The 27,706-nt window shown below is 34.4% G+C and overlaps 1 protein-coding gene and 1 pseudogene across 3 annotated transcripts; both read left to right on the top strand.

Moving 5' to 3' along the window:
- Window positions 1-276: 276 nt before the first annotated feature.
- Dlg5 (MAGUK family member discs large 5) lies at window positions 277-27,029 on the top strand. Of its 3 annotated transcripts, XM_072528830.1 has the most exons (18): window positions 277-365; window positions 932-1,025; window positions 1,472-1,584; window positions 3,898-4,388; window positions 7,248-7,748; window positions 7,805-8,121; window positions 8,924-9,279; window positions 10,970-11,200; window positions 11,336-11,501; window positions 11,561-11,998; window positions 15,844-16,157; window positions 16,392-16,839; window positions 18,380-18,545; window positions 18,710-18,978; window positions 19,235-19,510; window positions 19,650-19,799; window positions 20,025-20,299; window positions 20,649-27,028. In XM_072528830.1, the coding sequence occupies exons 2-18, from the start codon at window positions 989-991 to the stop codon at window positions 20,988-20,990; spliced, it is 4,890 nt and encodes a 1,629-aa protein (XP_072384931.1). In that variant the 5' UTR covers window positions 277-365; window positions 932-988; the 3' UTR covers window positions 20,991-27,028. The 3 variants fall into 3 exon arrangements, with proteins under 3 accessions (XP_072384931.1, XP_072384932.1, XP_072384933.1); XM_072528831.1 differs by lacking the exon at window positions 19,650-19,799 and having other exon boundaries at window positions 20,649-27,029; XM_072528832.1 differs by lacking the exons at window positions 277-365; window positions 932-1,025; window positions 1,472-1,584; window positions 3,898-4,388 and adding an exon at window positions 7,022-7,171.
- LOC140438000 (cytochrome b-like) lies at window positions 8,186-8,841 on the top strand (annotated as a pseudogene).
- Window positions 27,030-27,706: the final 677 nt, after the last annotated feature.

Here is a 27,706-nt window from a genome sequence, read left to right as displayed (position 1 = left end):
TTTCATCACCTTCTTTTGGCCATATACGTCTGTGGTTCCGTTATAACTACTCTGATTTAGAATATATTTTAAGTCCGATCCTGAAATTTGTTTATTTTGTCTTATGAACAAACCGATCATTTTGCTTTCGTACGTTTTACCCAAAAAGTTTTTATCTTTCTCTTATAAATTTATTCCCTTATACATACGTCAATAAAAACTAAGATTCAATAGAACAGAGTTGTTCACTTTGTATCAGATCAAAGTTTTGCGCCAAACGAACGGACTTTATTTGACGTCCGTTGACAATTTGCTTTAAATGTCACTTGCAGATGTAGCAAAAGTTAACTTGTAAATAAGTATATTAAATAAATATATTATGATCGGTAAGCGATATTCTACATTTCATATTTAACTTCATGTATTTAGATACAGGATAACGTACTAAATTTATTGAGAATTATTAAATTTTAAAGGCAAAGTAGATTCAATTAAATGGTGACGATTGCCTAAATATTGCAAAAGATTGTTAATTATTCTTTATTGTTCTAATACACAAGTTATAGACGGTTTTCTCTTGGCTTATTTTATTTCATTAAAACTTACTTGAGGTGAAATCCTGTTGATTTCGTATGTACTCTAACAATACAAAGAGGATATTATAACAGTAAAATATTGTGTATTATGGATGAGATTACTGTCACTTACATGGATTCCATTTAGGACACTACCAAATTTAACTGGAAAACATTACAAATCAGGTTTAAGTGTAATATTTTATGTGCGAAATATAATTCTACTATCAATAATCATTACCATTGATATTCAGTTCCATATGTGACATTTTTTTGCTAAATATTTTAACAAAATAAACAAAAAACTTGAAGGTATGCTTTACGATAGCTTTATCTTCTTGAGTTCTTTAATATGTTAATTTTTGTTGTATTTTAAGATCCAGATATTTCATCTGAATGTGGTTAACGCACACTTGTGCCACTAGTGTAAAAGAATGGCCACTAACGGTGATAATGGAGGAGGCAGTAATGGTATGTTACTTGTTTTGGATACATTTATTTGTAAATAGCTGTGTTAGGACATAAACTGTTATATAGTATAAACAATATATTTAATTTAGACTATCTCTAATAATGCATGGTATAATTTCACACCAGTAGATTTGATCATTTTTTCTGTTTTGCAGAGTTAAATAAGTTTACCTTTCTGTAAATGTTTATTGTTATCATTAAAAATGGGAAAAGCTTTAGTTTAATTTAGTTATTTGTTTCTATTTTGTCATGTCTACATTTTTGCATTAAAGTATAAAATTTGTAAAAAATAACTTGTCAGTACATAGAAATGAAAATATATGAAAGAATAAGGTTTTGGAAAGTTGCTTATGAGAAGGAATAGTCATTTTGTATCATTCCACATTCATTTTTAACTTCTTTTCACTGTCATTAACCATAAAGGAATTACTACATGGCAATTTCAGGTACTTTGTCGAGAAATTTTCCTACAAGAGAATATGATGCCTTAAAGCACCAGATTGAGAAAACAAACAATGAATTGAGTACATCGAGAAGAAGGTGTGATCTTGCTCTTAGTGTAAGTATTTGATATTAAGTAAAAGTTAGTATCGTAATAAGGATGTTACCATTTATTGTCATACGGGTCACAAATGACATTACTGCTTTTATTTAAACTTATATACTGAATATTTTCCATGTTTTGTATAGGCAAAGAATAGTGTCAAGTTTTGGTCATGACCTCATGACATTTATTGCAAATCTAGGTTTTCTGAGCCATTTTTTAAAATTAAAAATAGTAAATAGTCACATGGGGCAAAATCTGGTGAATAATTTGTGTGGTCAACCAATTCATATTAGCCAATTCCTATTTGATCACATGGTGTAATTTTTGTGACACAAACCAGGACTTTTTCCTGAAATCAGTGTCAAAATGGTCAAATAGTTCATGTCAATTATTGTTGTACACTTTTTCAGGTAATAAATGTGAATAGTACCTTTCATATCCCAAAAAACAGTCACTATCACATATCCAGCTATATCAGATTGTTTAGGCTTTCTTCAATAGGCCTCTGCCACTTTTTCTCCACTGCTTTGACTGTTACTTTAACTCTGGCATATAGAAATGGATCCATGTTTCATCAATAGTCATGTATTAACTAAAAGATTATTGGGATGCTAATCACACATAGCCATTTTTGGTAGAAAGTGAGCATATCATGGACTTTGTTGATGATTTCTGGGGTAGTAGCTGTAAATGTTTTCACACACACTGCATGTGCCTCTTTATTCTACAATTTAATACTTATACCGAATATTCAAAAAGTGTTGTGAGAAAAAGACCCTTCATCAAATATATCCTTCAAAAATACAACATCCAAATCCTTATCCTCACCTACACCCATCTAAAATCCACAGTAAATGTCACATCAACTTTATATATTAATATAAATGTTTATTATAGTTTTCTCTTGGACGCCTTACACAATATCTATTTACAGCACACTTACTGATCAATAATTTCTTGCATTTGGTATACATCTAAAGAATAACAAGACACAAGCTGTTAATCTCTTATTATAGGTACCACTTATAACCTCTATCACACATCTGCCTAGAGGATGTCCCCTGCTTCAACAACTCAATCAATAAGACATAAGTCTCAGTGATCTTCAACACACCCCTTCATGTAATTCACAATTTTGAACCCACCTTAATGAATCACAAGGGCACATCAAACATTGTCACATAATATGTACTAATAATTAATAACCTAGATGATGGGAATCTGATTGATGACTTAATCACATGGGATCACCTAACTGCCCTTACCAAACATATAATTGTCCCTAACAAACTAATACCCAACAATATCTCCAAAATAATAGATTATGAAAACACAGACTGAAACCTTTTCAAACAATTTCCAAAAACCAACACTCCAAATCAGTGTCTACAATATTCCCAACTCCTTGGATAGTAGCACTCACCATCATGCTCCCAAACCAAGCAAAACTCTGGCCAATATAGACCTATAGGCTAATGAAGAAACTGCTGAATGTTGAACTGTCTATTTCCATTGTCAAATTAATACAGTCATATCGTAGCAGCAGGGTAAATGTTGGGATGAACCCTTAAACTTATTTACTCCTACATCAAGAGTACCCAAAGGTTCCATTCTTGCACTGAAAATATATGCTATTTACAACTTCACAAACCCAAGGCAGTTTAATACACAAAACCATTTACAGCAGATGACACTGCTCTCGCAACAACATCACAAAATACAGATACAATTCAATGGTATGCTCAAACTCACCTGAATCACATGGAAAAGTGGTACAGAGGATGGAAAAGCACACCAAGTCCCAACAAAACACAGTGTGGTCCAAATCTAAAAGTTACCCTTGACATACTTACATACTTCAATTGAATGAGTATATAGCGAACATTTGCTCAAATAATTCAGACAGGCGGCTTCCAGCCGCACGAGATTGAGCAATAACAGGTCTGTGATGTCCTTAGATGTTCTGGGCTGCACATGCGCTACACTGAAGGAATCAGTGTGTCCTCCCTGGCCGAGCGGCCCGGGTAACCCGCTGAACCTCCTTCTTGCTAGGGATTGGGGCTTGCAATTGTTCCCCATGAACGAGGAATTCGCAGTAAGCGCGAGTCATAGGCTCGCATTGATTACGTCCCTGCCCTTTGTACACACCGCGCGTCGTTTCTACCGATTGAATGATCTACCTCAGAAAGAAGAAAATGTTGTTTATAAAATTCTTTTCATAAAAAACAGTACAAGGGTGTAAACATTTGCGCTAATTTTTTATTATAATGACTTAACCTCTGATGTTTTTCTTGTTTTTAAATATAGTTTTATCATTTTTCATAGGATCTAGATTATTACCGAGAACAACATAGAGCTGTGATGAATCAACTGGAAGTATCTTCGCAAGACTCAGCTTCTCTTCGTACCAAATATGCAGAACTGTTAAACGAAAACAAGCAGCTACAAGCCGAGAATCAAAGGCTCTGCAAAGAGCTCGCCGAGAGAAATGGAAACGCCACCGAGAGTCTTTTCATGTCCCACTCCCAAGCGCTCTCAAAGTTGGAAATCGCCCAAGACGAGAACAGTCGCTTAGTTAAACAATGCGAAGTTCTCGGCCAGGAGAGGGCGCAGGCGCAAAGAGACGTTGCTGGCTTAAAACAACAGTTGGTTAAGATCTGTAAGGATTATGCGAAGTACCGGGAAGCCCACCAGAAGCTGCAACAGCAGTACGACGAAGCCGTTAATGTTACTATCAAGGCTAATAAGGACATCAAAAGACTTACCGAGGAAAGGAATGCTACTACTGCCGAATATACTCTAGTTATGAGTGAAAGGTAGGTTTTTAGATCCAATAATACAATTTTAATGCTATAATCATTTAAAATGTACTCTTATTAAATATAAAATCTGATTAAAATATTTTGCTTTCTGTGCTTTATGTTTGGCTATTTTATATATCTTTGCCTCACCCTCCCTGGTATCAAGTCAATTGTATAGATTTTGTAGCATTTAATTTTATCCTGTATTAAGGTTTTAATTCGACTTAATTTTCTTTTTTCGTTTGCACGCGAGTTTTTCATAATCATTCGAATAGCATCTCAAAATCTTCGGAAAACAATTCTTTAGTGGCTCTTTGAATATAATAAACATCCAATTGTTTATTTATGTAACCAATTTGTCTTGGGCAAACTGAGCCCTTTTTAAACCGTTTTCTTTGTAAATTTCATAAGTTGTTATAAAAAGTTGCGTTGTTTTAAAATTTCGAACGAGAATAAGCACAAGTAGTTTTTTTTACATTTGCCAGATGCCTCTACCACGATAGTTATTGCTTTTCTTTTCAACTTGTTTCTTCTCTGTTTCGCCTATAGTAATTTTAAACTAATATCGGAGATTTTAATCAAGACAGGTATGAGAATCGACTGGCGATTCAAGGTTAGGATAATTAACATCGCAGAGACAAATTTGTTCAATGCATTTCTGGCTTAGATCTTGAGAATGCATGGGTTTTAAAGGTGAAGATTGCAGCTTTCGTATGCAATTTTTGTATTTTGCCGCAAATGAAGTCAGTTTTTATAAAGGTGGTAAATTAAAAAATCATTTTTTATGATTCTCATGAGATCAATATAATGTATCCCTTTCATTGACCGGCCACTATGGAGTTTCCATAACTAGAACCTTCTTCAAAACCTATAGCATGAAATTTCGGTTTTGAGTTTTGACAACAAATGTGAGGCATTTGAAATATGCCTAAAAAACGCTGAATTTAAACTTTCACATTACAAACGATTAAAAACATTTAAAATTGCTCATTTTTGATTGCACAAGTACGTTTTTCGGAACTACACAATCGTTTGTACTTACTCTGCGTTATTTAGACATATTTCAAATGCCTCATAGCTGTTGGCGAAATTTCATGTTATAAGTTTTGAAGATGAAAGCTGGCAGAATGTGTGCGATTAGAATTAAAGGAAAAGAGAACATGATATCGCTGATAAATATACATGCTCCAACAGAAGAAAAGGAGAAGAAGTGAAAGATGAATTTTATGAAGAATTAGTGTCTGAAGAAATGCCCAGACAAGATATTAAAATTATTATAGGCGACGCCAATGCAAAGGTCGGAAGAGAAGATATATATATAAAAACATAACAGGCGGTGAAAGTAAACATATGAATACAAATGATAATAGCCAAAGATTGATTACATTCGCAATTGAAAACAGGATGAAAATAATGAGTACGCATTTCAGGAGAAAAAATTATATAAAGGAACGTGGAAAATTCCGGGATCTAATGAAACTAATCAAATAGACCACATCTTAATACAAGAGAAATTCGCCAATTGTCAAAAAAATGCGAAAATTTGCGAAGCAACGTCGAAGAACATACTAAGAACAAAAAGATATAAAACCACTGGTTCGATGACGAATGTAGAACAGAGTTAAAAAATAAAAATCATTTTTGAGATTAAAAAGTTTACGATCGAAAAACAAGACGACCTAGAAAGGTATGCCGAACAACGAAAAAGAGTAAAGAAAATCCTAAGGGAGCGGAAACTAAAGTATATCGATGATAAAATAAAACGTATTGAAGAAAATTACAAGAAAAATGAAATAAAAAATTTTTACCAAGAGGTGAAATACATTAAAACTGGGTGTCAGGGAAGAACGATGAATGTAAAAGATAAGCAAGGAAACCTGATAGTGGACGAGTGACTACTGAAGAAAATTATGATGTCGATTATAATTCCTATACACAAAAAGGGAGTTAGAGGTAATATATAAAGTGCTTGCCATACTAATTAAAAAACTATTAGAAATATATTTAGAGAAGAATTTAGGAGAATGCCAGGGAGGATTTCGGAAAGAAAGATCAACAACCGATCAAATTTTTATGCTAAAACAAATCCTGATCAATTGCTATGAATACAACATTTCAGCACAATTACTTTTGATTGATTACAAAGTCGCCTACGAGACAATAGACATAAACAAATTAATAGAAACGCTAAAAGAATTCCAAGTGCCAGAAAAAATAGTAAGATTGGTAAAAATGAATTAGACAAACCATTTGTGCTGTGAAATGCAACGTGGTAAACTTTTTGCATATTTTTTGATGTCCCAAAACTGACATTCTTCGCAAAATTCAGCTTGTTCGTATGATTTTTTGAGGTCAAATCTCTGGCGATTGGACTAAATTATAATTTCCAAAATAATCTTAAAAACTTGTGTATTTTAGAAGGGCCTTTTACCTTCTGTCACATTTTCCCATATTTTATGAAACTCCCTGTATATTCTAAATTAATATTATACATTTATTGTGTATATGTCGTACTATTGTTGTCAATATTAATTACCAATTTGCTTAAAATCACTTAAAAACTCATTGTTTGGGCAATTTGTAGTGATAATTAATCTTTTAAACTTTCGCTCATTTAGTAAAATGCATTAATAGTAGATCAGTAATAATTTTTGAATAACTAGTAGCAGAATAAAAATATTGTACATAAAAACCATTGAAAAGTTTCATCAACCATTGAAAAATATTAATTTCAAAATGGATATATACTCGCTAAAAGAAGTGCCGATAAATTCGTGGGGAAAGATTAGAATAAAAATGTATGTTGGAAAAAAAAGTTGTGCAATTCAACTAATTTTAAAAATATCCAACGATAATATGTTTGTTTTGTTTTAGGGACACGGTTCACAAGGAAATGGAGAAACTTAGCGATGACTTGACACAGTCCGTTAAAAAGATAAAACTCCTAGACGTAGCCAATAAGGAATTGCAAGAGGAAAAAAGGAATCTCACATATCAATTAGAATCTCTACGACGAGAAATAGCCAGTGCCTTGCACGAACGTGATAAAGCGATCAAAGATTGCAACGATCTTCGTGAGAAATTCGGTGAATTCAGCGTCACATCGGAAAATGGAATGTTGATGCTGGGAGACCAAACGAAAATATCTCGTGGACGTTTGATAGACAGCTTAGGTGCTATCGGTGACGGACAAGGCTGCAAGGAACACTTGAGGGAGAACGTACATTCGATCAATCAACGACGATTGGACAACTTAGATCAAGCCAACCAGGAGTTAGAAAATCTCAGAAAAAGTTTGGACAAGGCTCAAACCGAACTTGCCGAGGCTGTCCAGGAGGCGGAGGTGTCCAAAGGTCGCCGCGATTGGGCATTCAGGTATGTTATATTTTTAACATTTTTCAGTGTTTGTACATTTTAAACGATGTTTTCAGCGAGAGAGACAAAATCTTCCTCGAACGCGAAAGTATTCGAACGCTCTGTGATAATATGCGCAAGGAACGGGATAGAGCTGTCTCCGAACTTGCGGAATCTCTACGTGAATCTGACGTCGTTAAAAAACAGCGGAACGAACTGGTAAAGGAGGCGAAAGCTCTAAGGGAAACGGTGGAGATGCATCTCGAGAGGGAAAGATTGGCCGGTTACGATTATTTGCAAGATTATTCAAGACCGCACACCGAAGTCGTTGAACTGGAACTTACGGCAGCTGATGAGGAAGGTTTGGAGTTTGCTAGTGGAAGAGAATTTTCAGGTAATTTATTTAGTCTCTAGAATTTTCTTTTGTTGCTTTTCTCAATACTTAATATTTATTTTTCATGACACTCTTTGGTACAGGTATCTAATAACTGCTTTTGATAAATTTGGCACAATTTTACTGTGAAATCGTAAAAAATCCGTTAAAATGAGAGTTTGTTAATTTGTTTGCTTTTTTTGTTAATTTGTTCCTTAGTTATTGCAAAATTTCAAAAGTAGATTTGAAAATTATTGACATATTTCTAGGATATGTTTTACCATGGGAGCAAATATCATTATGAGAGGCAAGAGTTATTACTAAATTAATATCTGCTATCCCATATTTAGGAAATATACTAGTTCAATGAATTTGAAGGGGATTTGCTGTTGATAATGCCACATTAACTCGATTCTTTACTATCCATTTCATTCTTTTATTATTTTGGCATTCATAATTATTCATTTATTATTTTTACATCAAACAGGATCAATAAATCACTTACGAACAAAAAAAAATTTATACAATCCCATTTCATCCTTATTTTACATTTAAAGATATTTTAGGATTTTTAATTTTAACATTTATATTAATTATATACTCTTAAAGAACCCTATCTTCTCGGAGACCCAGATAATTTTACTACTGCTAACCCTTGTTCATATTCATCCAGAATGATATTTTCTATTTACATATGCAATTTTACGGTCTATTCCTAATAAATTAATTATATCATTATAAGCGGTTAGATACCTGTATCAATGAGTGTCATGGGAAAATCGTTAGTTCCTTTGTCTATATCGCAATTTTCATGTTTGTGAAGGTGATGGATACGTATATGTAGCCTCAGTGGCTTCAGGCTCATCCGCCGAAGGCAAACTCTTCCAGCACGATCGAATCCTCAAAGTAAACGACATCGATTGCAGTCAAGGTTCTTTGCGTATGGTCACAGAAGCTATTAGATCCAGTATGCCTCTGGCTAGAGTCTTGGTCAAACGAAACCGATGCCTTAGGAACGAAGTGAACAACGACCAGGTCACCAAATGGATCCATACTGCCAGATTGGTGCCAGGCTGCCACGGATTGTCGCTGAAAATGGGAGTTTACATCAATAGGATTAGCGAAGGAAGTTTGGCTGCGAGAGATAAGAGTTTGACGGTGGGGGACAGAGTTCTCAGGGTAAGTGCCTTATATATCCACATATTTTAAAGCGTGTATTAGTCTAATATATTAGCATATTATAATGTTAAATTCAACATTTTATTGACAACTTTTATAACGAAAAATCTGCTTATACATATAGTCCACACACATAACATCCAGATATTTCTATTGAAGAATCAAAGTTTGTCGGTCGATAGGGGTCTTCTAAGTGAAGTGAATGAATATGTGACCTTTGTTCCTGTCGGTCCTCGTTATTTCTAGATAATGTGTCGTCACGGGATCCCGTAGGCTGGCGGCTTGTCATTCTACAGCTACATTTTAATTGTGGATTGTAGGGATTACGATCATAATAAAAAGGCACCATCATCTTCGCAATATGTTTATTCTGAACATTACATCATAATACCTGTGTTGCTTTAAAAGCTGTGATCATAATAATAATAATAACAAGTAGCCTAGTAGGCCCAGTGCTTGATTGACCATTCTCCTCCATCCCTTCTTGTCCATTGCTTTTATACTTCAATTTGTGACGTTGAGTCTTTTTAGATCATCTTATACATCCCTTTTCCACCTATTTCTGGGTCGAACTCTTCTCTGACGTCCTCTTATTGTACTGGACAGTAACATTTTCGTTATTCTATCCTCTGTATATGTCCTAGTCATCTTAGACGTTGGGTTCATATTACTCCCCATATGGGAGAGTATATACCCTATCTTATATCTTCATTTTTCTTTATGATACAAACGCCATTCTCCATTTTTCCTCCAAATATTTTCCTTAGTACTTTTCGTTCCCATATTTGCACCATTTCTTGTTGTTTTTTATTTAATTTCCATGTATCTGATACCTAAGTTACTATAGTCCTAATAACCGTTCTGTATATTCTTAATTTGGCATTTTTTAATATTTATTTCTTAGTAACCTATCAATAATAATAATAACCTACTCTTGACGGTATATACTATTACATGTTATAGATAGATATCCGTCGCCATTGTCCATCCTTTTCGTTCCTGTGCAGCGTGATTCCAGTTTTTCCGACATTCTAGGTTTATAGAAAAGGTTGGTGGCTATGGTTTTAGAGTTTTCAAAATCAATTTTGTTGCCTGTATGAAGATGGTGTTGGCCTAGCGCTGAAATTAAATCGGAATTGGAAACAGGAATGGAATGTTTATAAATACTATTTTGGATTCTACGATTTGTTTGGCCTATGTAAGACATGAAAGTTTTTGTTGGGAGGAAAATATTGTCTTTATTGCTCTTGATTTAAGGATTTTGTCAGTGAGAACTTTGATTTTAAGGAAGAAAAGCTTTCGTGTGTTGAGGGTCTGAGTGTTTTGATTGAGATTGATGCCTGAGGATGCTCCCATTGATGTGATTTTTGCGGGAACCATTTGGGATGAGGGTTATTTTAAAGAAGAGAGCTCAACGGATCAACTTGCATCATCACAAAGGTGATGATTGATCTAGAAACAAGGGTATTAATGACTGAATTAATTTGTGAAGGTGAGTGATGAGAGTTGCATGCAAGTAACGTTTGGAAAGAGTGGGTTTTCATTAAACAGAGTGATGAAAACCTTGGGATTGGTGTTTCGTTATGAGAGCGGTATTTTCAATTTTGTAATTACTCCTGTTTGTAATAGAGGCATCCCGTAAATAAATTAAATAAATTAATCTCTTCTATCTATTATAAATGTGTTGTAGATAAATGACAAATCGATGGACGATATAGAAAGCGCCCACGAAGCAATGCAAATTTTAAACAGCGATTCTGGTGACGTCATCAACATAACAACGTTGAAGATGAGCTATCCGGAATGCCCTAATGTTTTCACACCTGTTAGGAGGCATAAAAAAGAAAACCGCAGCTCTCAGACGGAGGATTGGATGTTACAGGATTATAAAGAGAAAAACAATAGTGGTGCCTGGCTAAAGGTAAGACATTCTATAACAGTTTTCCAGATTGTCCAGTTCTTTATAGTCTCTTAATCACTTTACACAATGATCTCCTTGGTTTTCATAACATTATAGTTTCCTCTGTATTATTTCTACTTTTGTTTTAATTATTAGGAAAAATTGGATATGATGCGAGGTCCTTGGCGACATTCTAAAGAAGACAAGAAGAAATACAGGAACAGTTCACCAAATCCTATAGATTATGGACACGAACAAGCCATAGCAGAACTGGATCTAGTCCTGGATAGTTACCACCATGGTACAGTGAAGAGATCTGCAAGTAAGTACTAGAGATATCCGTTTTTATCTTAGTCTTACTTGTTATTTTGAATGTTTTAGTTACAAAAAAGCACTTTCCGCAAACGAAAGAAGAAAAAAACAACGGAGGAACCTGGCCGAAAGCGAGGGCAGCGCCGATCATCACCCAGAACGGAGGCACAGTAGTGACGAGAACTAAAGAGAGACCACCGCTGTCGCTACTAGCGCCAAAAAGTAATCATCAGTTGCAAGAAACATACAACTATCGAAACTCGACTCCGGTGCCACTATCTCTCGTTTCTCCTACTACAATTCATCCGAACTATGCGAGACATTCTGTATACAAAAGCGTCGATAACTCTCACCATTTTGGTATGGTGACTGACTCGTTCGAAAGATTGAGATCGGGGAACAATCGATTGAGCGTTAACGTCAATTCGGATAATAGTTTGGATTTTCCGGTACATCGATTTGTCGACAAAGAAGTTATGACGTACTGCAAGAAAAATAACAGATCTGGTATGTATTTTTCACTCCTCTAGTAATCAACAATTAATATGTAATATATTATTGGCCCATAATATTGACCATGGCAAAAATCACCACGATTAACGACAAGAATTTGTAATATTACCTAAAGTTTAAATATAATGTTCTTCATCTTTGGATTATAACATCAAGTAATTAATGAAATTATATTTCTCTTCAAAAATTCTCTATTTTTGTCATTTATCACATCTTAACATTCGAAAATTACCAATTTATGTAGTCTACAAATTATTGTTTACTTATCGCTATTGAATTAACTTGCTTTAGATTTGACTAATATGCTCTCTTATTGGCAAATGTTTGATAAAATGGACACAATAATTATAAATTTAATACCTAAGCTGAACGATTTTATAGAGTAGAATAGAATTTATTTAGACAATATACAAAAATAGTTTTGTTTTTGACAAGTCAAAGGAATAGTGACAATTTACATACATACATATAAAATTTAATATTAATATTAACAATTTAAGAAACTACAAACACACTAAATAAAAACATGAAATGTCATCATAATAGGCAAATACCCTGACCAAACTAGTACTATTGTGTAAAAGCTGTACTTAGGTACTCCGTTTTTGAATAGAAACAATGTTTTAAAAGGTGTGATTTGATTTTAAGCTTAAACGATAAGAAGTGAAGACTTTTTACTTCATCTGGCAAAAAGTTATACAAACCAATATCAATCGAATTTTGTATGCTCTTTGTCAACCTAAAATGTTGTGCTCTAATAGCATCTCTATCTTGTAGAGATGCTATTAGATCTAGATCTTGTATGGTGATCATGGAAGTTGGATTTTATGTTAAATTTATCTTTGTTGGCATGAATTTCAATCAGGGTCTCATATATATATATATATATATATATATATATATATATATATATATATAGAGTGAAGGTAATGGCATAATACCTAAATCCAGAAATAAAGATATATAGAGTGAAGGTAATGGCATAATACCTAAATCCAGAAATAAAGATTTACAGTGTCCCCTACACTGTGCTCTTGCAAGTATCCTCACTACTCTTTTTTGTAGTTTAAAAATTCGATCTGTGTGAGAAGGATTATCCCAAATAGTTATTCCGTACTGTAAATAGCTATGGAATAGTGCAAAGTAGCACATTCTAAGGGTACTTTTAGGAATCGTATAAACTAAGTTGCGTGTTAAAAATATACTTGTAGCAAGTCTAGAACTTAAGTAATCTGTATGAGCACTGTAATTCAAATTATCATCTAGAAAGATTCCTAATAGTTTAACACTATTTCTTCCACTTCCACTAACAATCAAATTCTGATTTTTCTCTTCATTTAGCTTCAGTCTATTATGTACAAACCAGTTTTTTGATTTCTGGGTATCACTATCTATTTTAATCTTTAAATTATGCTGATTAATATCAGTATTAATTAGAGTTGTATCATCTGCGAAGCAAACACATTTTATAGGGAAAGTATAGTGAAATAAATCGTTCAGATAAATAAGGAACAAAGTGGGTGGTTCAACAATAACTCATATAACTCATTTAAAGAATTGAAGGACGAAGAACCACCAGCCAAGGGCTGGAATGAAAAACAGAATAATCACTAACTTATATTTAATGCTAAGATTAAACAGGAATTTCTGATAGCTGTCCGAAAACACTGTGATATGGGATATTTCACTACACTGAGGCTAATTCACTATTACATATAATTACAAGTAGAATTGCGATGCGAACTACTTAGTTACAAATATAATACATTAATAAACGAAGCGAGTACATTGCGAGCTAACGATTTCAGCTTACAAGATTTTGCGAACGACTTTTATGTTTGCTTGTTCTCAACTGACTCTGATAATATCCAAATTATGTAGGCAGGTAGCGGCGGGTTTATTCCTTCTGAGAATTGCAATATCGGCATGGTTGAAAATTTATATCGAGTGGAATGGAATTTCATCAGTGGGTCCTAATATCAAACCTTGAGGAACCCCATATTAGACAATGTTAAACTCAGAATAGCTGTTATTAAGAAAAATTGTCTGTTTTCTATTTGTTAGGTATGATCTAAATAGGTTAAGAGTGTTTCCCTAATACCGTATTTATGCATTTTTTTGACAATAATTCATGCGAAATACAGTCAAAAGCTTTGGATAAGTCACATAATGTCAAAGACACAAAATGACCTTCCTCCAAACCATCAACTATATCTCTCACAATTTTCTGTATAGCTAGTGTAGTGCTACACTTTTTTCTAAAGCCATATTGATTACAGTGAAGTATTTTATGTTTTTCTAGATATTCTATCAAACGAACATTTAGAATAACCTCAAAAATTTTGCCGAAAATGGAAATGATTGAGATGGAACGATAATTTTCAATGTCATCTAAAGCTCCCTTTTTGAACACTGGTAGCACTTTTGTTACTTTTAATACATCTGTAAAAATTCCTTCAGTAAGACAATTATTATAAAGTATAATTAATTTGTCAATAAATATATTGATTGTTTCCACAATTATTGTTTTGTTTAAGAAATAAAAATCCGTGCAGTGTGAATTTTTCAATCTACGCAAAACATTCCTGATTTCAGTATCACTAAGAGGTAATAAAAATAAAGAGTCACAAGGAGAGTGTATAACTTTTCAACTGTCACGAAATATATTTTCTGAATTGGAAAAGAAATTATCATAAGCCAGATTTTTCTTTAATGCTATTATTGATTTATAGTGCTTCTTAAACTTTTTATACTCAGTATATTTCTTTTTACATCAGTGTGACTTGACTCTTGACTGTGAAAATATTTTCTCTCATTACTATTAGTTCATCATCAAACCAAGAAATTGGAGCTTTACTATAAGTTCGTGATTTTTTATTGGAAAATTAATTTCAGTTAACTTTACATACATTTCGGTAATAAATTGAGCTAATTCTGTTGCTCTTTTGAGAGGAACAACTGAAACCCGGTCAACGACATTTAACGACTGTTTTAACATCAGGATGTCATTACTTGTTATATGTCTTCTGTATGTATTAGCACTATGATTTTTTTCAGATTTAATTTTTAAGTAGAGAAATTGTCCAAGATGATCAGAAATACATGGGTCCACAATTCCACAACCAACTATCTGACTGCTTATGTTTGTTAAGATGTTATCTAAACAAGTTGCTGATCTAGTTGTAATTCTAGTAAATTCATTAATATTTATGGTTATGCCAAAAGTAGAAATTAGATCACGGAAACTGTTTAAATCATTAGAAGCTTTTTTGAAATCAATGTTGAAATCTCCAATTAATATTATTTCTAAAAAATTAGCAGAGCAAAATACCAATAACTTTTCAAATTTTTTTACTTCCTCAATATCAGATTAGAATATCTCAATCTCTTAGTCTGTGCTTTCTGATATTGGTGTGTATAGCTATATTATATTGTTATCAAATGGTTGTCCATTTAGCTTTAACACCATTATTCTGGCGCTGATTGGTAAGAAATCTTTTAGATATTATTTTAGAGTAGGTGTAACCCATATTCCCACTTCTGACCACGCTTCATCTCTACCTGAATAATACATATGAATTATTTTTGTTGTTTCAATATAACCTCCTCCTTTTCATCTTTCCTTGCTCATCCTAATTATGTTCCACTCCAGTCTCTTCATCTCAATTATAGTATTTGCGAGTTTGCTGCTGTCTAGAGTTTTAACGGTGCCGGTATTGATATTGATTGTTATTTTCCCCACTTGCATTAGCCACTAAAGGTATCTATTTAGTTTAGAAGACGAGGAATCTTAAACAGAAGTTTTTTAAAATTCAAAACTTTGTTTTCTTATATTCCAGTTCCCAAATACGGATCCGACTCAGAACGCGAGAGCCTTACCGGAGGCCATCCGGAGATGAATCACTCCCATTCGAGGGGTCACAGTCAACTGTTCGTATCGCCTAGGTTTCATTACCCGTACCAGCCGCATCACATCCACCAACTCAACCAATCGCGAGAAAGTTTTAGCTTCGAGCCATTTCATCACGTCCACAGTCCATCCGCAGATGTCGCCACTTCCCGCAGGCAGCCGGATTTACTGGAGTCGGGGGGAACATTTCCGAGGAAGAACCAAAGAATACGTGTCCCCTCAAATCCTAGTGTGACGAGTAAAGTAAGTCACATTCTTCATTAAATATATAAGTAGGATAAAAGATTAGGAATTGTTTGTGTGAGTCAATTTTCAAATGGTAAAAAATAGAAAAGAAAAGACTTACAATTGGCATCAGGTCCAGGTTTAATAAAACCAAGTGTGAGTCTTTTTCTCAAACATTTTTCGATTGAATATCAGCATTATTGAAGTTTCAACACTTAAATACTTAAAGCTGCGTTCATTTAACTTGTTTAGGTGAGTACTGGAAGCATCGAAAGAGGCAGCTCAGAAAGAGGTAGTCCCATGCCCATATTTCACGTAGAAGTTCTCAGCAGTCCCGGAGATCACTCCGGCGCTTCGACCGCGAACCCAAAGGATTATTGCCGTTGGGGCCACAAACCGGTTCCGGGGGAGCTTCGACGAGTTCACATCGACAAATCGAACGAGCCACTTGGGATCCAGATCAACTGTCCCGAAACCGGCGGAATCTTCGTGTCGACTGTGAGCGAAAACAGTTTGGCTAGCAGAGTAGGCCTTCAAATAGGAGATCAGCTGTTGGAAGTGTGCGGCATTAATATGAGGAACGCGACTTATAACTTGGCAGCAAATGTTCTACGACAATGCGGCAACTCGATTACAATGTTGGTGCAGTATAGTCCCGATAAATATCACGAACTTGGAGGTGATACTGGAACTTGTTCAGGTGAGATGTCTTTTATTTAATTACTTGATGCTTTTATATAAAGCTTGCCACAAAAGTCCTAACCAACAAAATCAATAAACTAACAACTATATCAGATGAACAAGGATTCAGATCCGAAAGATCCTGCGTAGACGCCGTATTTGCTACTAAGACAAATCACAGAAAAGCCATCGAGTACAATAAACCAGCATATCTATGTTTTATAGACCTAACAAAGGCTTTCGATCGCATCCAAGTCGAAGACGTCTTATACCTACTGTGTAAAAGAAACATGCCAATCAACATAATACAAACCATCGAAAACATCTACTTCCTTAATCGAATAAAGGGAAAGATAAATGGAAAACTAATACAGTGTATACCAGTACAAAGCGGAGTCAGACAGGGTGACTCGTTAAGCCCACTTCTCTTTAATATAATAATGGACGAAATAATAGAAGCAGTACGTAAAGGTCATGGTTACAAAATGGGGAACAAAGAAATCCAAATATTATGTTATGAAGACAACGCCGCATTAATCACCGAGGCAGAAGACGATCTACAAAGATTAACACACATCTTCAATACAACACTCAAGAAATACAATATGATAATATCAGCAGAAAAAATCAAATCTATGACAACATCTAAATACCCACTACGATGTAAAGTCGAAATTGATGGGAAAATAATAAATCAGGAAGAAAGGTGTAGATATTTGGGAATAGATATAACTAGTTACGGAGATGTTGAAGAAGAAGTACAACAACAAAGCTTAAAAGCAAGTAAAGCGGCGGGATCTCTTAATGACACAATCTGGAAGACCAAACACCTAAGACAAGACACAAAAAACAAGAATCTATAAAGCAGCAATTAGACCTATATTAACATACACGGCGGAGACAAGACCTGACACATCTAAAAGGAGACGGCTACTAGAAACAACAGAGATGAAAATACTCCGACGAATATCAGGGAAAAGTCTGTTGGATAGGGAGAGAAGCGAAAAAATAAGAGAAGCATGCAATATAGAAGACATAAATGGATGGGTGACAAAACGGAAACAGGAGTGAAACGGACGAGTTCGAGTGGACGAAGAAGTATTGGCAGACCAAGAAAAAGATGGTGCGATCATTTAAACAATTCAGGAAGCTAATATTGAAGAAGAAACAGGCTTTAAAGCCTACAGACAAGAAGGAAAAAGAAGAAAAAGAATGCTTTTATATAACTTATCACTGAAGATGGCCATGTTAAACTCCGATAGCACTGCTATACAAACCGATATCTTGCGTATAATCCTATTAAGCATGCAAGATGATATGCCAAGCTTGAACGATGTCTGTTTGGTGGAGCGGCGAGGGTTTTCAGTGAATTTTTGCAGGACTATCCTTGGTATTCTCATTTGTGCGCATCGACAACGACAACGCACGTTGCACACGGGAGAGAACGGTGGAATTCTCTCATGCGTAGTTTTGGAGAACTCCAGCTAACTTATTCCCACCCCTGTATATATTAATAAACTGCTTTGTGGTGTTAAAACGTTTAATAAAATATTTTGTAGGTTCGACTTCCGAATCGGAGGAAGAAGATGAAGAAGTTGACGGCGAAGCCACACCATGTAATTCACCGAAAGAAGTCCGCAAGAGCTCTTCTCTTCAATTAAAACCGTCCCAATTAATGGTTATACAGCGCCAAGCGCAAAACGTTTCCAACAATAGTAATTCTAGGTAAGTATTTAGCTGTAAACGAGATATTTGTTCGCTTTGATTAATGTTAACACCATTTGAAGTTATTTTCCTATTTTTTCTCGTGTATTTGTAAATATATTAAAAGAAATTTATCTTTGCTACGTGTGGAGTTTCAAACTGTTATTTTGTTTTCAAAATATTAGGGGCTCTTCTGAAGAACCAAGATACCTATGCATAGAAACTCTAAAAACGTCCAATCTGGGCATATCTTTGGTAGGCGGAAACGCCGCCGGCATATTTATTCACTCGGTTCAACCTGATTCGCTAGCGTATCATGCCGGTCTCAGAACCGGGGACCAGATACTGGAGTACAATGGTAGTGATCTCAGAGCAGCTACAGCGGAAGAAGCTGCGTACGAATTGGCCAAACCTGCCGACAAAGTCACCGTTCTTGCTCATTATCGAATCGACAGTAAGTATTTAGATCCATATATTTTTTTATAAAGGAGAAAACTACAAATTTATACAGACATAGTCAAATAAACTAATATAGGAACTGCTCAAAATTAAAAAATATCTGCTAGTAGTGGAGTCAAAGAATTTTCCGTTCTTAAGAACAAAAGAACCTTCAATCATAAATTCAAAATACCCTCGAATCTACTATTTATTTTCTTTACTTGTTTCAGTACTTTAATTTTCTAACCGTCGAATCTTTATATTCCTTTCAGAATACAACGAAATCAAAGACAAACCAGGAGACAGCCTTTACGTTAGGTGCGGTTTCGATCGAAGCGGTAACGAAATGACAGAACCACCTCAGCTCTCATTCTCCAAAGACGAAGTTCTCTACGTCGATAACACGATGTTCAACGGAGTGCCGGGCCAGTGGCGTGCCTGGAAATTGGACGGGGAAGGTCATCGACAACAATGTGGCGTGATCCCGAGCAAATACAAAGTCGAGGAGGAGTTACTGTTGAGGCGAGGCGCTGGCGATCCTTCAGAAGGTAAGAGAAACACAAATCTTTGTATATGCGAGAAATGCTTGGGAGGTGCAGGACCGAATTAACAAAATAACTACGTGAAAATATGCTTCTTCTTCATTCTTTCTTTTATATTTTACGTATGGTGTGTCTTCTTTTACAGCTAGATCAACAGCTACAGCCCGTCGTAGTTTTTTCAGAAGGAAAAAGCACCAAAGAGGTGGAAGTGGCAGTTCTGGTTTAAGTACTTCTAGAGATTCGAAGGAACTCGCCAGTTTTTGTAACCTTTCGCCTGGATGGTACTCTGATTCAGGTAAATTTCAATAGATAAAAGCTTTTAAAATCGAAAGACATATTTTTGTGTATTATTCTCTTCTTTTCATATGTGACCTCTCTGCTTTTTTCTCCCAACTTTGTTCAATGAATCAAGAATCTTATTCCCTGTTTCCTTTTCTGTTGGTGGCATGTCTGTTTGTTTGTTTGTCCGTTATGGGGGTCGTCTACAACTAAAAATGTCTTATGTAATGTGTATTTACAGGCTCGCTGCACGAGGACTTATCCCAGTCGTCGTACCAACGCGTCGAGCGGCTACAATATCCCGAATTCCGTCCAGTGATCGTGCTAGGTCCTCTAGCCGAGTGTGTAGCCGACAAGTTGGTGCAAGACTTTCCAGATAAATTCAACAGAGCTTCATCAGAATCCAGACGGTGCTCTCAAGCTCAGCTAGACAGAGAATTGGCAGAAGGGTTGATTCTAGAGTATCGCCGACGGGGGTCCTGTTATGAATGTATAACAATTTCCGCTGTGAGATCGGTAAGTTCCTTTATATTAGTATTAACTACATTACAAATCAGTATTCAACTGCGAGGCTATGAACATTTGACAATACAATAAATTTGACAAAAGAAAAAAAACAATACATAGGTCTCCTTCTATATTGTAGGCAACCAGTTATACTCAGAAGACTGGTTTCTGCATAATTTTATGATAAAAATATTTCTTAATTGGAATTCAACTGTTAATTATTATGCAACCAGTCAAACTGAAATAATTTGAAGATATTGGAATTGCTTGCATAACCAAAATTTTGAGATATATATGTATTTCATATACTAAAAAGATTCACACTATGTACCTATTAACATTTTTTTAAATGTTTTAGGTGGCTCAGGCTCGCTTGCACTGCATGCTAGACGGTTCAATAACCATGGTAGAACGCCTCCATCGACACCACATCTACCCGCTGGTGCTACTAATCAAATTCAAAAGCACCAAACAGATCCGCGAGGTGAAGGACGCCCGTTACAGCATCGACAAGTTGTCGGGTAAAGCCGCCAAGGAAATGTTCGAGCACGGGCATAAACTGGAATTGGAGTACCGCCACCTGGTAACCGCCGTCGTGTCGGCGGGCGCTAATGTTGCTCATATTTGCGCTCAAGTCAAGGCTGCTATAGATGCTGAACACAGGAAAAGTCAATGGGTACCTACTGCTGCGCTGCATTAAGCTTTTTCTTCCTCGTAGCATGGTAATATATCAGTGAAAGAGTTCTGTAAAAGGTATAATTATATATCAATTGGAGATTTAATGGTTATTTAAAAAAGGAAGGAAAATTATAAAAATGATTGCTGATGAATTCTTGAAAGGGGTTTAAAACAAGAAGACAAATGAGCTATTACAGTAGTAATTCTACTTTTTGTCCAATTCGTGCATATAAGAAGAGATATGTAATGAACTACTTGTCCATTGATGTTGTTTTGAACATCATATTTTACGTAATGTATGAAAAAAATACGTTTTAGGAATTTTTTATTCCAGACGTAATGTTCTAGCTTCTGTTTAAATCAAGTTTTCCGCGTGATTCTATTTAGTTGTGTGATAAAAATACGAAATATGAAAAATTTCTGATTTTAAATTAAATTTAATTTGAAAATTGGGGAAACTAGCGTATATTACAAATATTTTTTTTTGTAATAAAAATCAAAAATTTTATAACAAAGTTACGTTGATTTTTATATGTCTCACATTATATATTTACATTTTTTAATTCTTCAGACATAAAAATATTCATAAATATACATGGACGCAAGAAATACGAAAGCTGAAATCGATAAGAGGAGCAGAATGTGCAACTGACCATAAACTAATGACAGCAAAACTGGGCATTAATTGGAACCATAACAAGACCCCCTCTACAGAAGAAACCATTGAAGAGTATAAGAGAAAAACAATACAATATAGAACTACTCTAAGAACAATCAATAAGAGAACTATACAAACAACGTCTAGACCAAAAATTAATAGAATTCAGATACGGCAACATACTATAGATATAGAGATATAGAAGAAATATACGAGCATATAAAGGCGAATATAAAACAAGCAGCATTCGAGGCTCTTGGAGATAAAGAACATATAACAAATAAACAGCATTATTATGAAATAAATGAACCAACAAAAAGAATAATTAAAGAAAAAAAAGCAACTGTACAGAAAATGGCTGACTACAAACAACGATGTAGTTTAAAAAGAATATAGAGAAAAAGATAGAGAAGTGAAAAAACAAATAACACAACAGAAGAATAAAGAATTGGAAAGAACCTGCTCAAATATTGAAACATACATAGGAGGTACAAGAACTTCGGAGTCATGGAAAGTACTGAGAGGATTGAAGCAATACTCAAAAGAAAAAATTAAATTGGGAAATATACAGCACAAAGAGTGAACTTTTACAAGGAATTATTAACAGAACAAAGACCACAATTCATTGGAAAAGAAAACAGGCGAAGACGAAGCAGATCCCCACAACAAGAAATAGAAATAACAGATAGGGAAATAAGAAAGGCCATAAAAGCAATCAAAAATAAGAAAGCACCGGCACCTGGAGGCATCTCACCTGAGCTTTTAAAGTACGGCTCAAAAAAATTACACCGGATGATAAAATGGATATGTCAGAAAGCCATAAATGTAGAACAGCTCCCAAAGGAATGGACGGAGGCATATATGGCATCTATATTTTAGAAAGGAGATAGAAAACGATGCCAAAACTACAGAGGAATAAGCGTAATATGATCAATAGGAAGATTATATGGGAAGATACTGCGAGAAAAGATAGAGCATGCGATAAAAGGCAAAATTGGGCAGGATCAGGCAGGCTTCACAGCAGGAAGATCTTGCATAGACCATATATACACACTGTAAAAACTGTTGGAAAAGAAAAAAGCAAAAAATAGTGACATACATTTGGCATTTGTGGACCTGATAAAGGCGTATGACTGTACCAAGGTCAGAACTATGGGAAGCAATGTACAAATTAGAAATACAGACGGAACTCATAGAAGCTACAAAAGCTCTGTATATAGAAAATAGAGTGTCCATTAAAATGGGAACAAGAATCATAGGAGCAAGAATCATGGCTTCACCACAACAAAAGGGCTCTTGCAGGGTTGTTCCACATCTCCAACCCTATTCAAAATATACTTAGAAAAAGCCTTGACTATATGGAAAAGAAAATCCGAAGGCATCGGAGTATCTATATGCCACTGCAGTATACCGCTCTGATGAGACCTAAAGAGGTCGAAATACGTATAAGCGACTAGCCGCTGCCCTGTATCGAAACAAAAATCTAATACCATCATTATGTTTTATTACTTTACTTCGGTTGGAGTACCAGAAACTGAATTCACTACGAATTTTGACCATGATGAACGGCAGGTGGAATACATATTTTAGATTCCCTTTCCGAGTAATTCATCAAGCTGATTGCTTTGCAAGTTGTAGAAGGCACAGTGGTAAAAATTTGAATTCAGTGTCGCCAGGTAGGAAATCGTATGATTTCTCTTGTTGTTGTAAAGCATACTTTGTATCAAGGAGACTCAACGAGTTTTAACGGGCAGTTTTAAAATAAGTGCTACCTTTGTTTCACTGTTTTCAAGCTGAATTCTTTAAAGTGGCTGACAAAATGTGATAGTTATTTATTTAATGATGACTTTAATTTCTTCTTCTAAAGAAGCCATTGTTTTGTTTTAGAAATGTCACCAATCAACAAATTTAAGATGTGAGCAATACACCCATAAACACCCATTTTACTATATGTTTTGTCATTCTTGTTGCATTTTTCACATAATAACTATCACAAATTTTGCAAAAGTACATCTTTTTACTGCACGCTTTTAATTTTAAAGTAATTCCAAATATTACTTTTAGGTTTTGTAGTAAATTTTGCTTAACTTCGATTTATTCTAAATATTTGCACGTTAATATAGCACCAAAACAATAAATATTGACACCCTAGCTAGTGGTTCGTGGGATGAATAATAAAATGACACGAAAGTAATTTATAAACAAACTTCGAACGCTATCAAAACAAAACTTTCAATTGCCAGTCGGTGAATCAATCACCGACTATCGTACTATGGCTGTCTTTGTTCGATGTATGCTGTTATGTAGAAATAGGCAGCTTACGTTCACTGATTTAGTTTATGTGAGTAGAAAAGAAACATAATATAAAAAATAATGTCATATTTGTGCAAAGATCCAGCGGATGGACTGTACTCTCTTGTTAATGAGATGTTAAATACTCTAAAAGCTAATGTTTATTTTATATGTCAGTTTAAAAATAAATTTTTATTACTAACGTAACTGTGTTATCAAAATTGTCGTTTGAAAATATTTTTAATACATGAAAGTTCCCTCAATTTCAAATGTAGGCAACCAGTTAAACAGAACATTTAAGCAAAATATTTAACTCGTTGCCTAACCAATGTTTTGTGATATTTTTAATATACTCCCGTTGATATATAATCATTAATTAATTATATGTATTGTCAATCGTTGAAAACTTAGTCGACGTTGTGTTCCTATACAAACAAGCAATAAATGTCATTTTAGATCAATTTTTTCGTTTAGAACTTTTAGAATATCGTTATTTATAACTCTTTTTGAAAATTGTCATCTTTTAGACGTCTTTTACGACTAGACTGTATACATCGTCCATCTTTTATAGAACTTTTATATCGTAAAGTATTAAGTGTCTTATGTACTACAATAGTCGAGATTTATATTATTTATTAAAATATGTCGTTGGTAAAGAAATGTAACTCTGTGTTACTAAGAAAATGATGAAATTTTGTCACAGTTATAAAAGAACTATTTATTATATTTTTCATTTAATTACATATCGATCATGTCAATCAATAGGTCTTTTTATCGTGTGACGAGCGCATGCACAGCCGCCATGTTAAAACAATAGTGTCGTACTGTTTTGATCAACAATTGAGAGGTTAGGCACCATTACTTGTCAGAGATATTTTTCATTGCTATTTGTTTACTATGACTCGATTTTCATTATAAAGTAGATCATTTAATATTTTAAGGCTAAAAATGACAAATGCATGTGCTGAATAGTATTTAATAGAAATAAATTATTTAAAACATTTATAAAATAATATGTATTGTCTTAAAATGATTTATAGTGAGTATCATTCTTCCATACTCATTCTCCATAACAACACCGCTTCGTTGTTCCTTTTTTTTATCTTAATTATGTATTAACAAATACTTTACTGTTATTTATGTTACTAACCTGAGCTAACCTAACATGCTTGTTTACAACAAACAGTACTACAAAAATGGATGATGCTAATTTGTGATGAAAAGACCTATTGATATTTTTTTAACGATTCTGTAGCATGAAAATGCATGTGACTAAACTCAAAGAATATTTTAAATGGCCAATAGTGCAGATATTCTTCTTTTAAGTTTATACAATACTGTTAAAGAACAGTTCCAAATATCAGCGATGTATTTTGAAAGGAACTACCCAGTTCACTTCTCAGTAAGAATAATAATTGAGCAACCAATAACTTACGAGTTATATAAAGAACGTCCAACGAAAAGTATTGTTCATATTTTAGAATTGCATTTACGATTAATCATCTAAATGTGACAGAATTTTATGTATGTAAATGTTCATGTTATTTATTTTCGGAGAGGCATTTTGAGTTATAATAGTGGGTTTTCGGTATAAAACGACAATTTCACAGTGTGTTAATCTGAAAACTACATAATACCTTACAAGGTAATAATACGTGCTTGGTGTACTCACTCTATCCGTAATCGCTATAAGTTACGTCTTGGTATAAACATGAAACCATAATAATACATGTTTGACATAAAACCTGACTTAATATACGCCTCCGCCAAGAAATGGGGTCAAAGTGGACTAAAGTGGCTTCCTATTTACTGAACAATGTCTATTTACTTTGCAATTATAGAAGGATAGTCTGCTATCCCTGGGACTGCAGATACAAGGAAGGTAACAGAACCAGTGCTACTCTTTAATCAACTATTATTACCCCAGGTTTTTCTAAGATACCTATTTTATTCAGGCCGAATCGATGTGCCGACTGTAGATATTTTCGCCAACACTGAGAATCGATACCCGACCTTCTGCGTGAAAGTCACAGACCCTACCGCCTGAACTATCTGGTTCTTCTTAACGTTTGACAGATGACCACTCATAAACCGAATGTAACAGTATTCTTCAGGGTCACTTCGCCTGCCTTACTAGGGAGTACCAACAAAACAAATCTTACTCAATATACTTGTGGTATATGGTGTGGTGGTTTAAATAAACATTTGAAAAACATCTGATAGAAGAAATACGATCAAGTGTCGACACTGTCCGCAACCTTCAATACATATCCCCATGTTGGGCACCAATTGATATACTACAATCAAGGAAATGCTGATGTATAAGCTATAATCAACTTTTAGAGTCAATATGTAGCTTACAACCTACGATTTTTGTTAATTTATCAATTAACAATGAAATAAAAGTGAAATCAAATACAAATCTTGCATATAAAGTTGAGTCTAGAGTTCTCTGAAGTGGTACTAGAGGAATGGATTTGAAACAGTCATGAAAGGACACCACCACTTAACGGTAGCACAAGATTTCACAGAAGTCTTGGAGAAGTACCAAAACCAATAAAAAAATAATTCACTTAAGTAATACTTATATGGAAATCTCAAGCTTTTATTAAATGGGGAATCTAACACATTAAGAAAGAGTTATTTAATCACTTCTCTGGTCCACAAGTAGCTATTTAAGAGTACAGGTACACCTTTCAAGTGTAAGATAAATCGATAATTTCATGATTTTACCAAATCCTAACACAATATATATGGGACCGCTTAAAGACTCACTCTGCCTCTCTTTAAAAATCAAAAGGAGCATTTAAAAGACACATACTATTTAAAGTAGCATCCTTGTTTAAAGTAATTCTTATTATTATTTCACAAATGGTTTCTTGTTTACTTAAAAACTTTGAAATTTAGTAAGAGTTACTCTACTAGGATGTTCATCAATTCACAGTAAAGAAATTATAGGATAAGATAAAAATTTGATATATAGTAGTGTTATTTATTGAATATGACTTTTTACAAGTAGGGCATACTCTATTAATTTGTAACTGTGTGATATATGGATTGAAATATATTTCTAAATAAAGTTATTCAAAATTATTAGTAGTTTTATTGAACCTATATAAGAAAAATCGATGTTTTGAGTTGCTGTGGTACACAGTTGATGCTGGTTTTATGAAAAATGAAGGTAAATTGAAGGTTTAGAGAAGGTGCTAGATCAAATCAACCTAGGGAGGGGTGGCTTTATGTTTTACTTTGGCCACATAAAAGTGCCTTCATATTAATTAAGTATTTTTTAATGTTACTAAACAGTTACAGCTTATTTAATAAACTTGGGAATGTTTTGATAATTCGATGTTGGGAATATAACAATAAAACATGTGATTGCCCAATACCCTGGTTTATTTTCACACCTTTTCAAATGCCAATATGCTGATATATTCTGTGTGTACCTTGTCATATACTCAGTTGTAATGCTCAGTACTAGTTATCATCTTACACTCACAGTGTAGCGCACCTAGAATTTGCCCCTGGGGGGGTTTTGGTTAGTCACCAAAATTTTTTTTATGATGTTACCTCCATTTTGAGTCCTTAAAATGTGTAAGTAACAGTGACGAATAGGGTCCTGGGGGGGGGGGGGGGGTTTAACCCCCAAAACCCCCCCTCGGTGCGCCACTGTACACTCAGTTCACTGATACTAGTTCCAAGTATCTAATAAATTTAGTAATTATTGTTTTGCTGTTTAATTTTGATGTAGATTGGAAATTACTATACATCCAAGCACTGTAAACATC

This window comes from Diabrotica undecimpunctata, chromosome 4 (genome assembly GCF_040954645.1).
Source record: "Diabrotica undecimpunctata isolate CICGRU chromosome 4, icDiaUnde3, whole genome shotgun sequence".
Lineage (NCBI taxonomy): Eukaryota > Metazoa > Arthropoda > Insecta > Coleoptera > Chrysomelidae > Diabrotica > Diabrotica undecimpunctata.
The sequence above is the reverse complement of the archived record's forward strand: the minus strand, read 5'-3'. Positions and strand labels throughout refer to the sequence as shown.

What these genes read in the sequence shown, in the direction of transcription:
- Dlg5 (XM_072528830.1), top strand. Translation starts at nt 989, where the DNA reads ATGGCCACTAACGGTGATAATGGAGGAGGCAGTAATG. An exon ending in GGTGTGATCTTGCTCTTAGT is followed by an intron (nt 1,585 to 3,897) that starts GTAAGTATTTGA and finishes CATTTTTCATAG; the next exon opens with GATCTAGATTATTACCGAGA. An exon ending in CAATTTCCGCTGTGAGATCG is followed by an intron (nt 20,300 to 20,648) that starts GTAAGTTCCTTT and finishes TAAATGTTTTAG; the next exon opens with GTGGCTCAGGCTCGCTTGCA.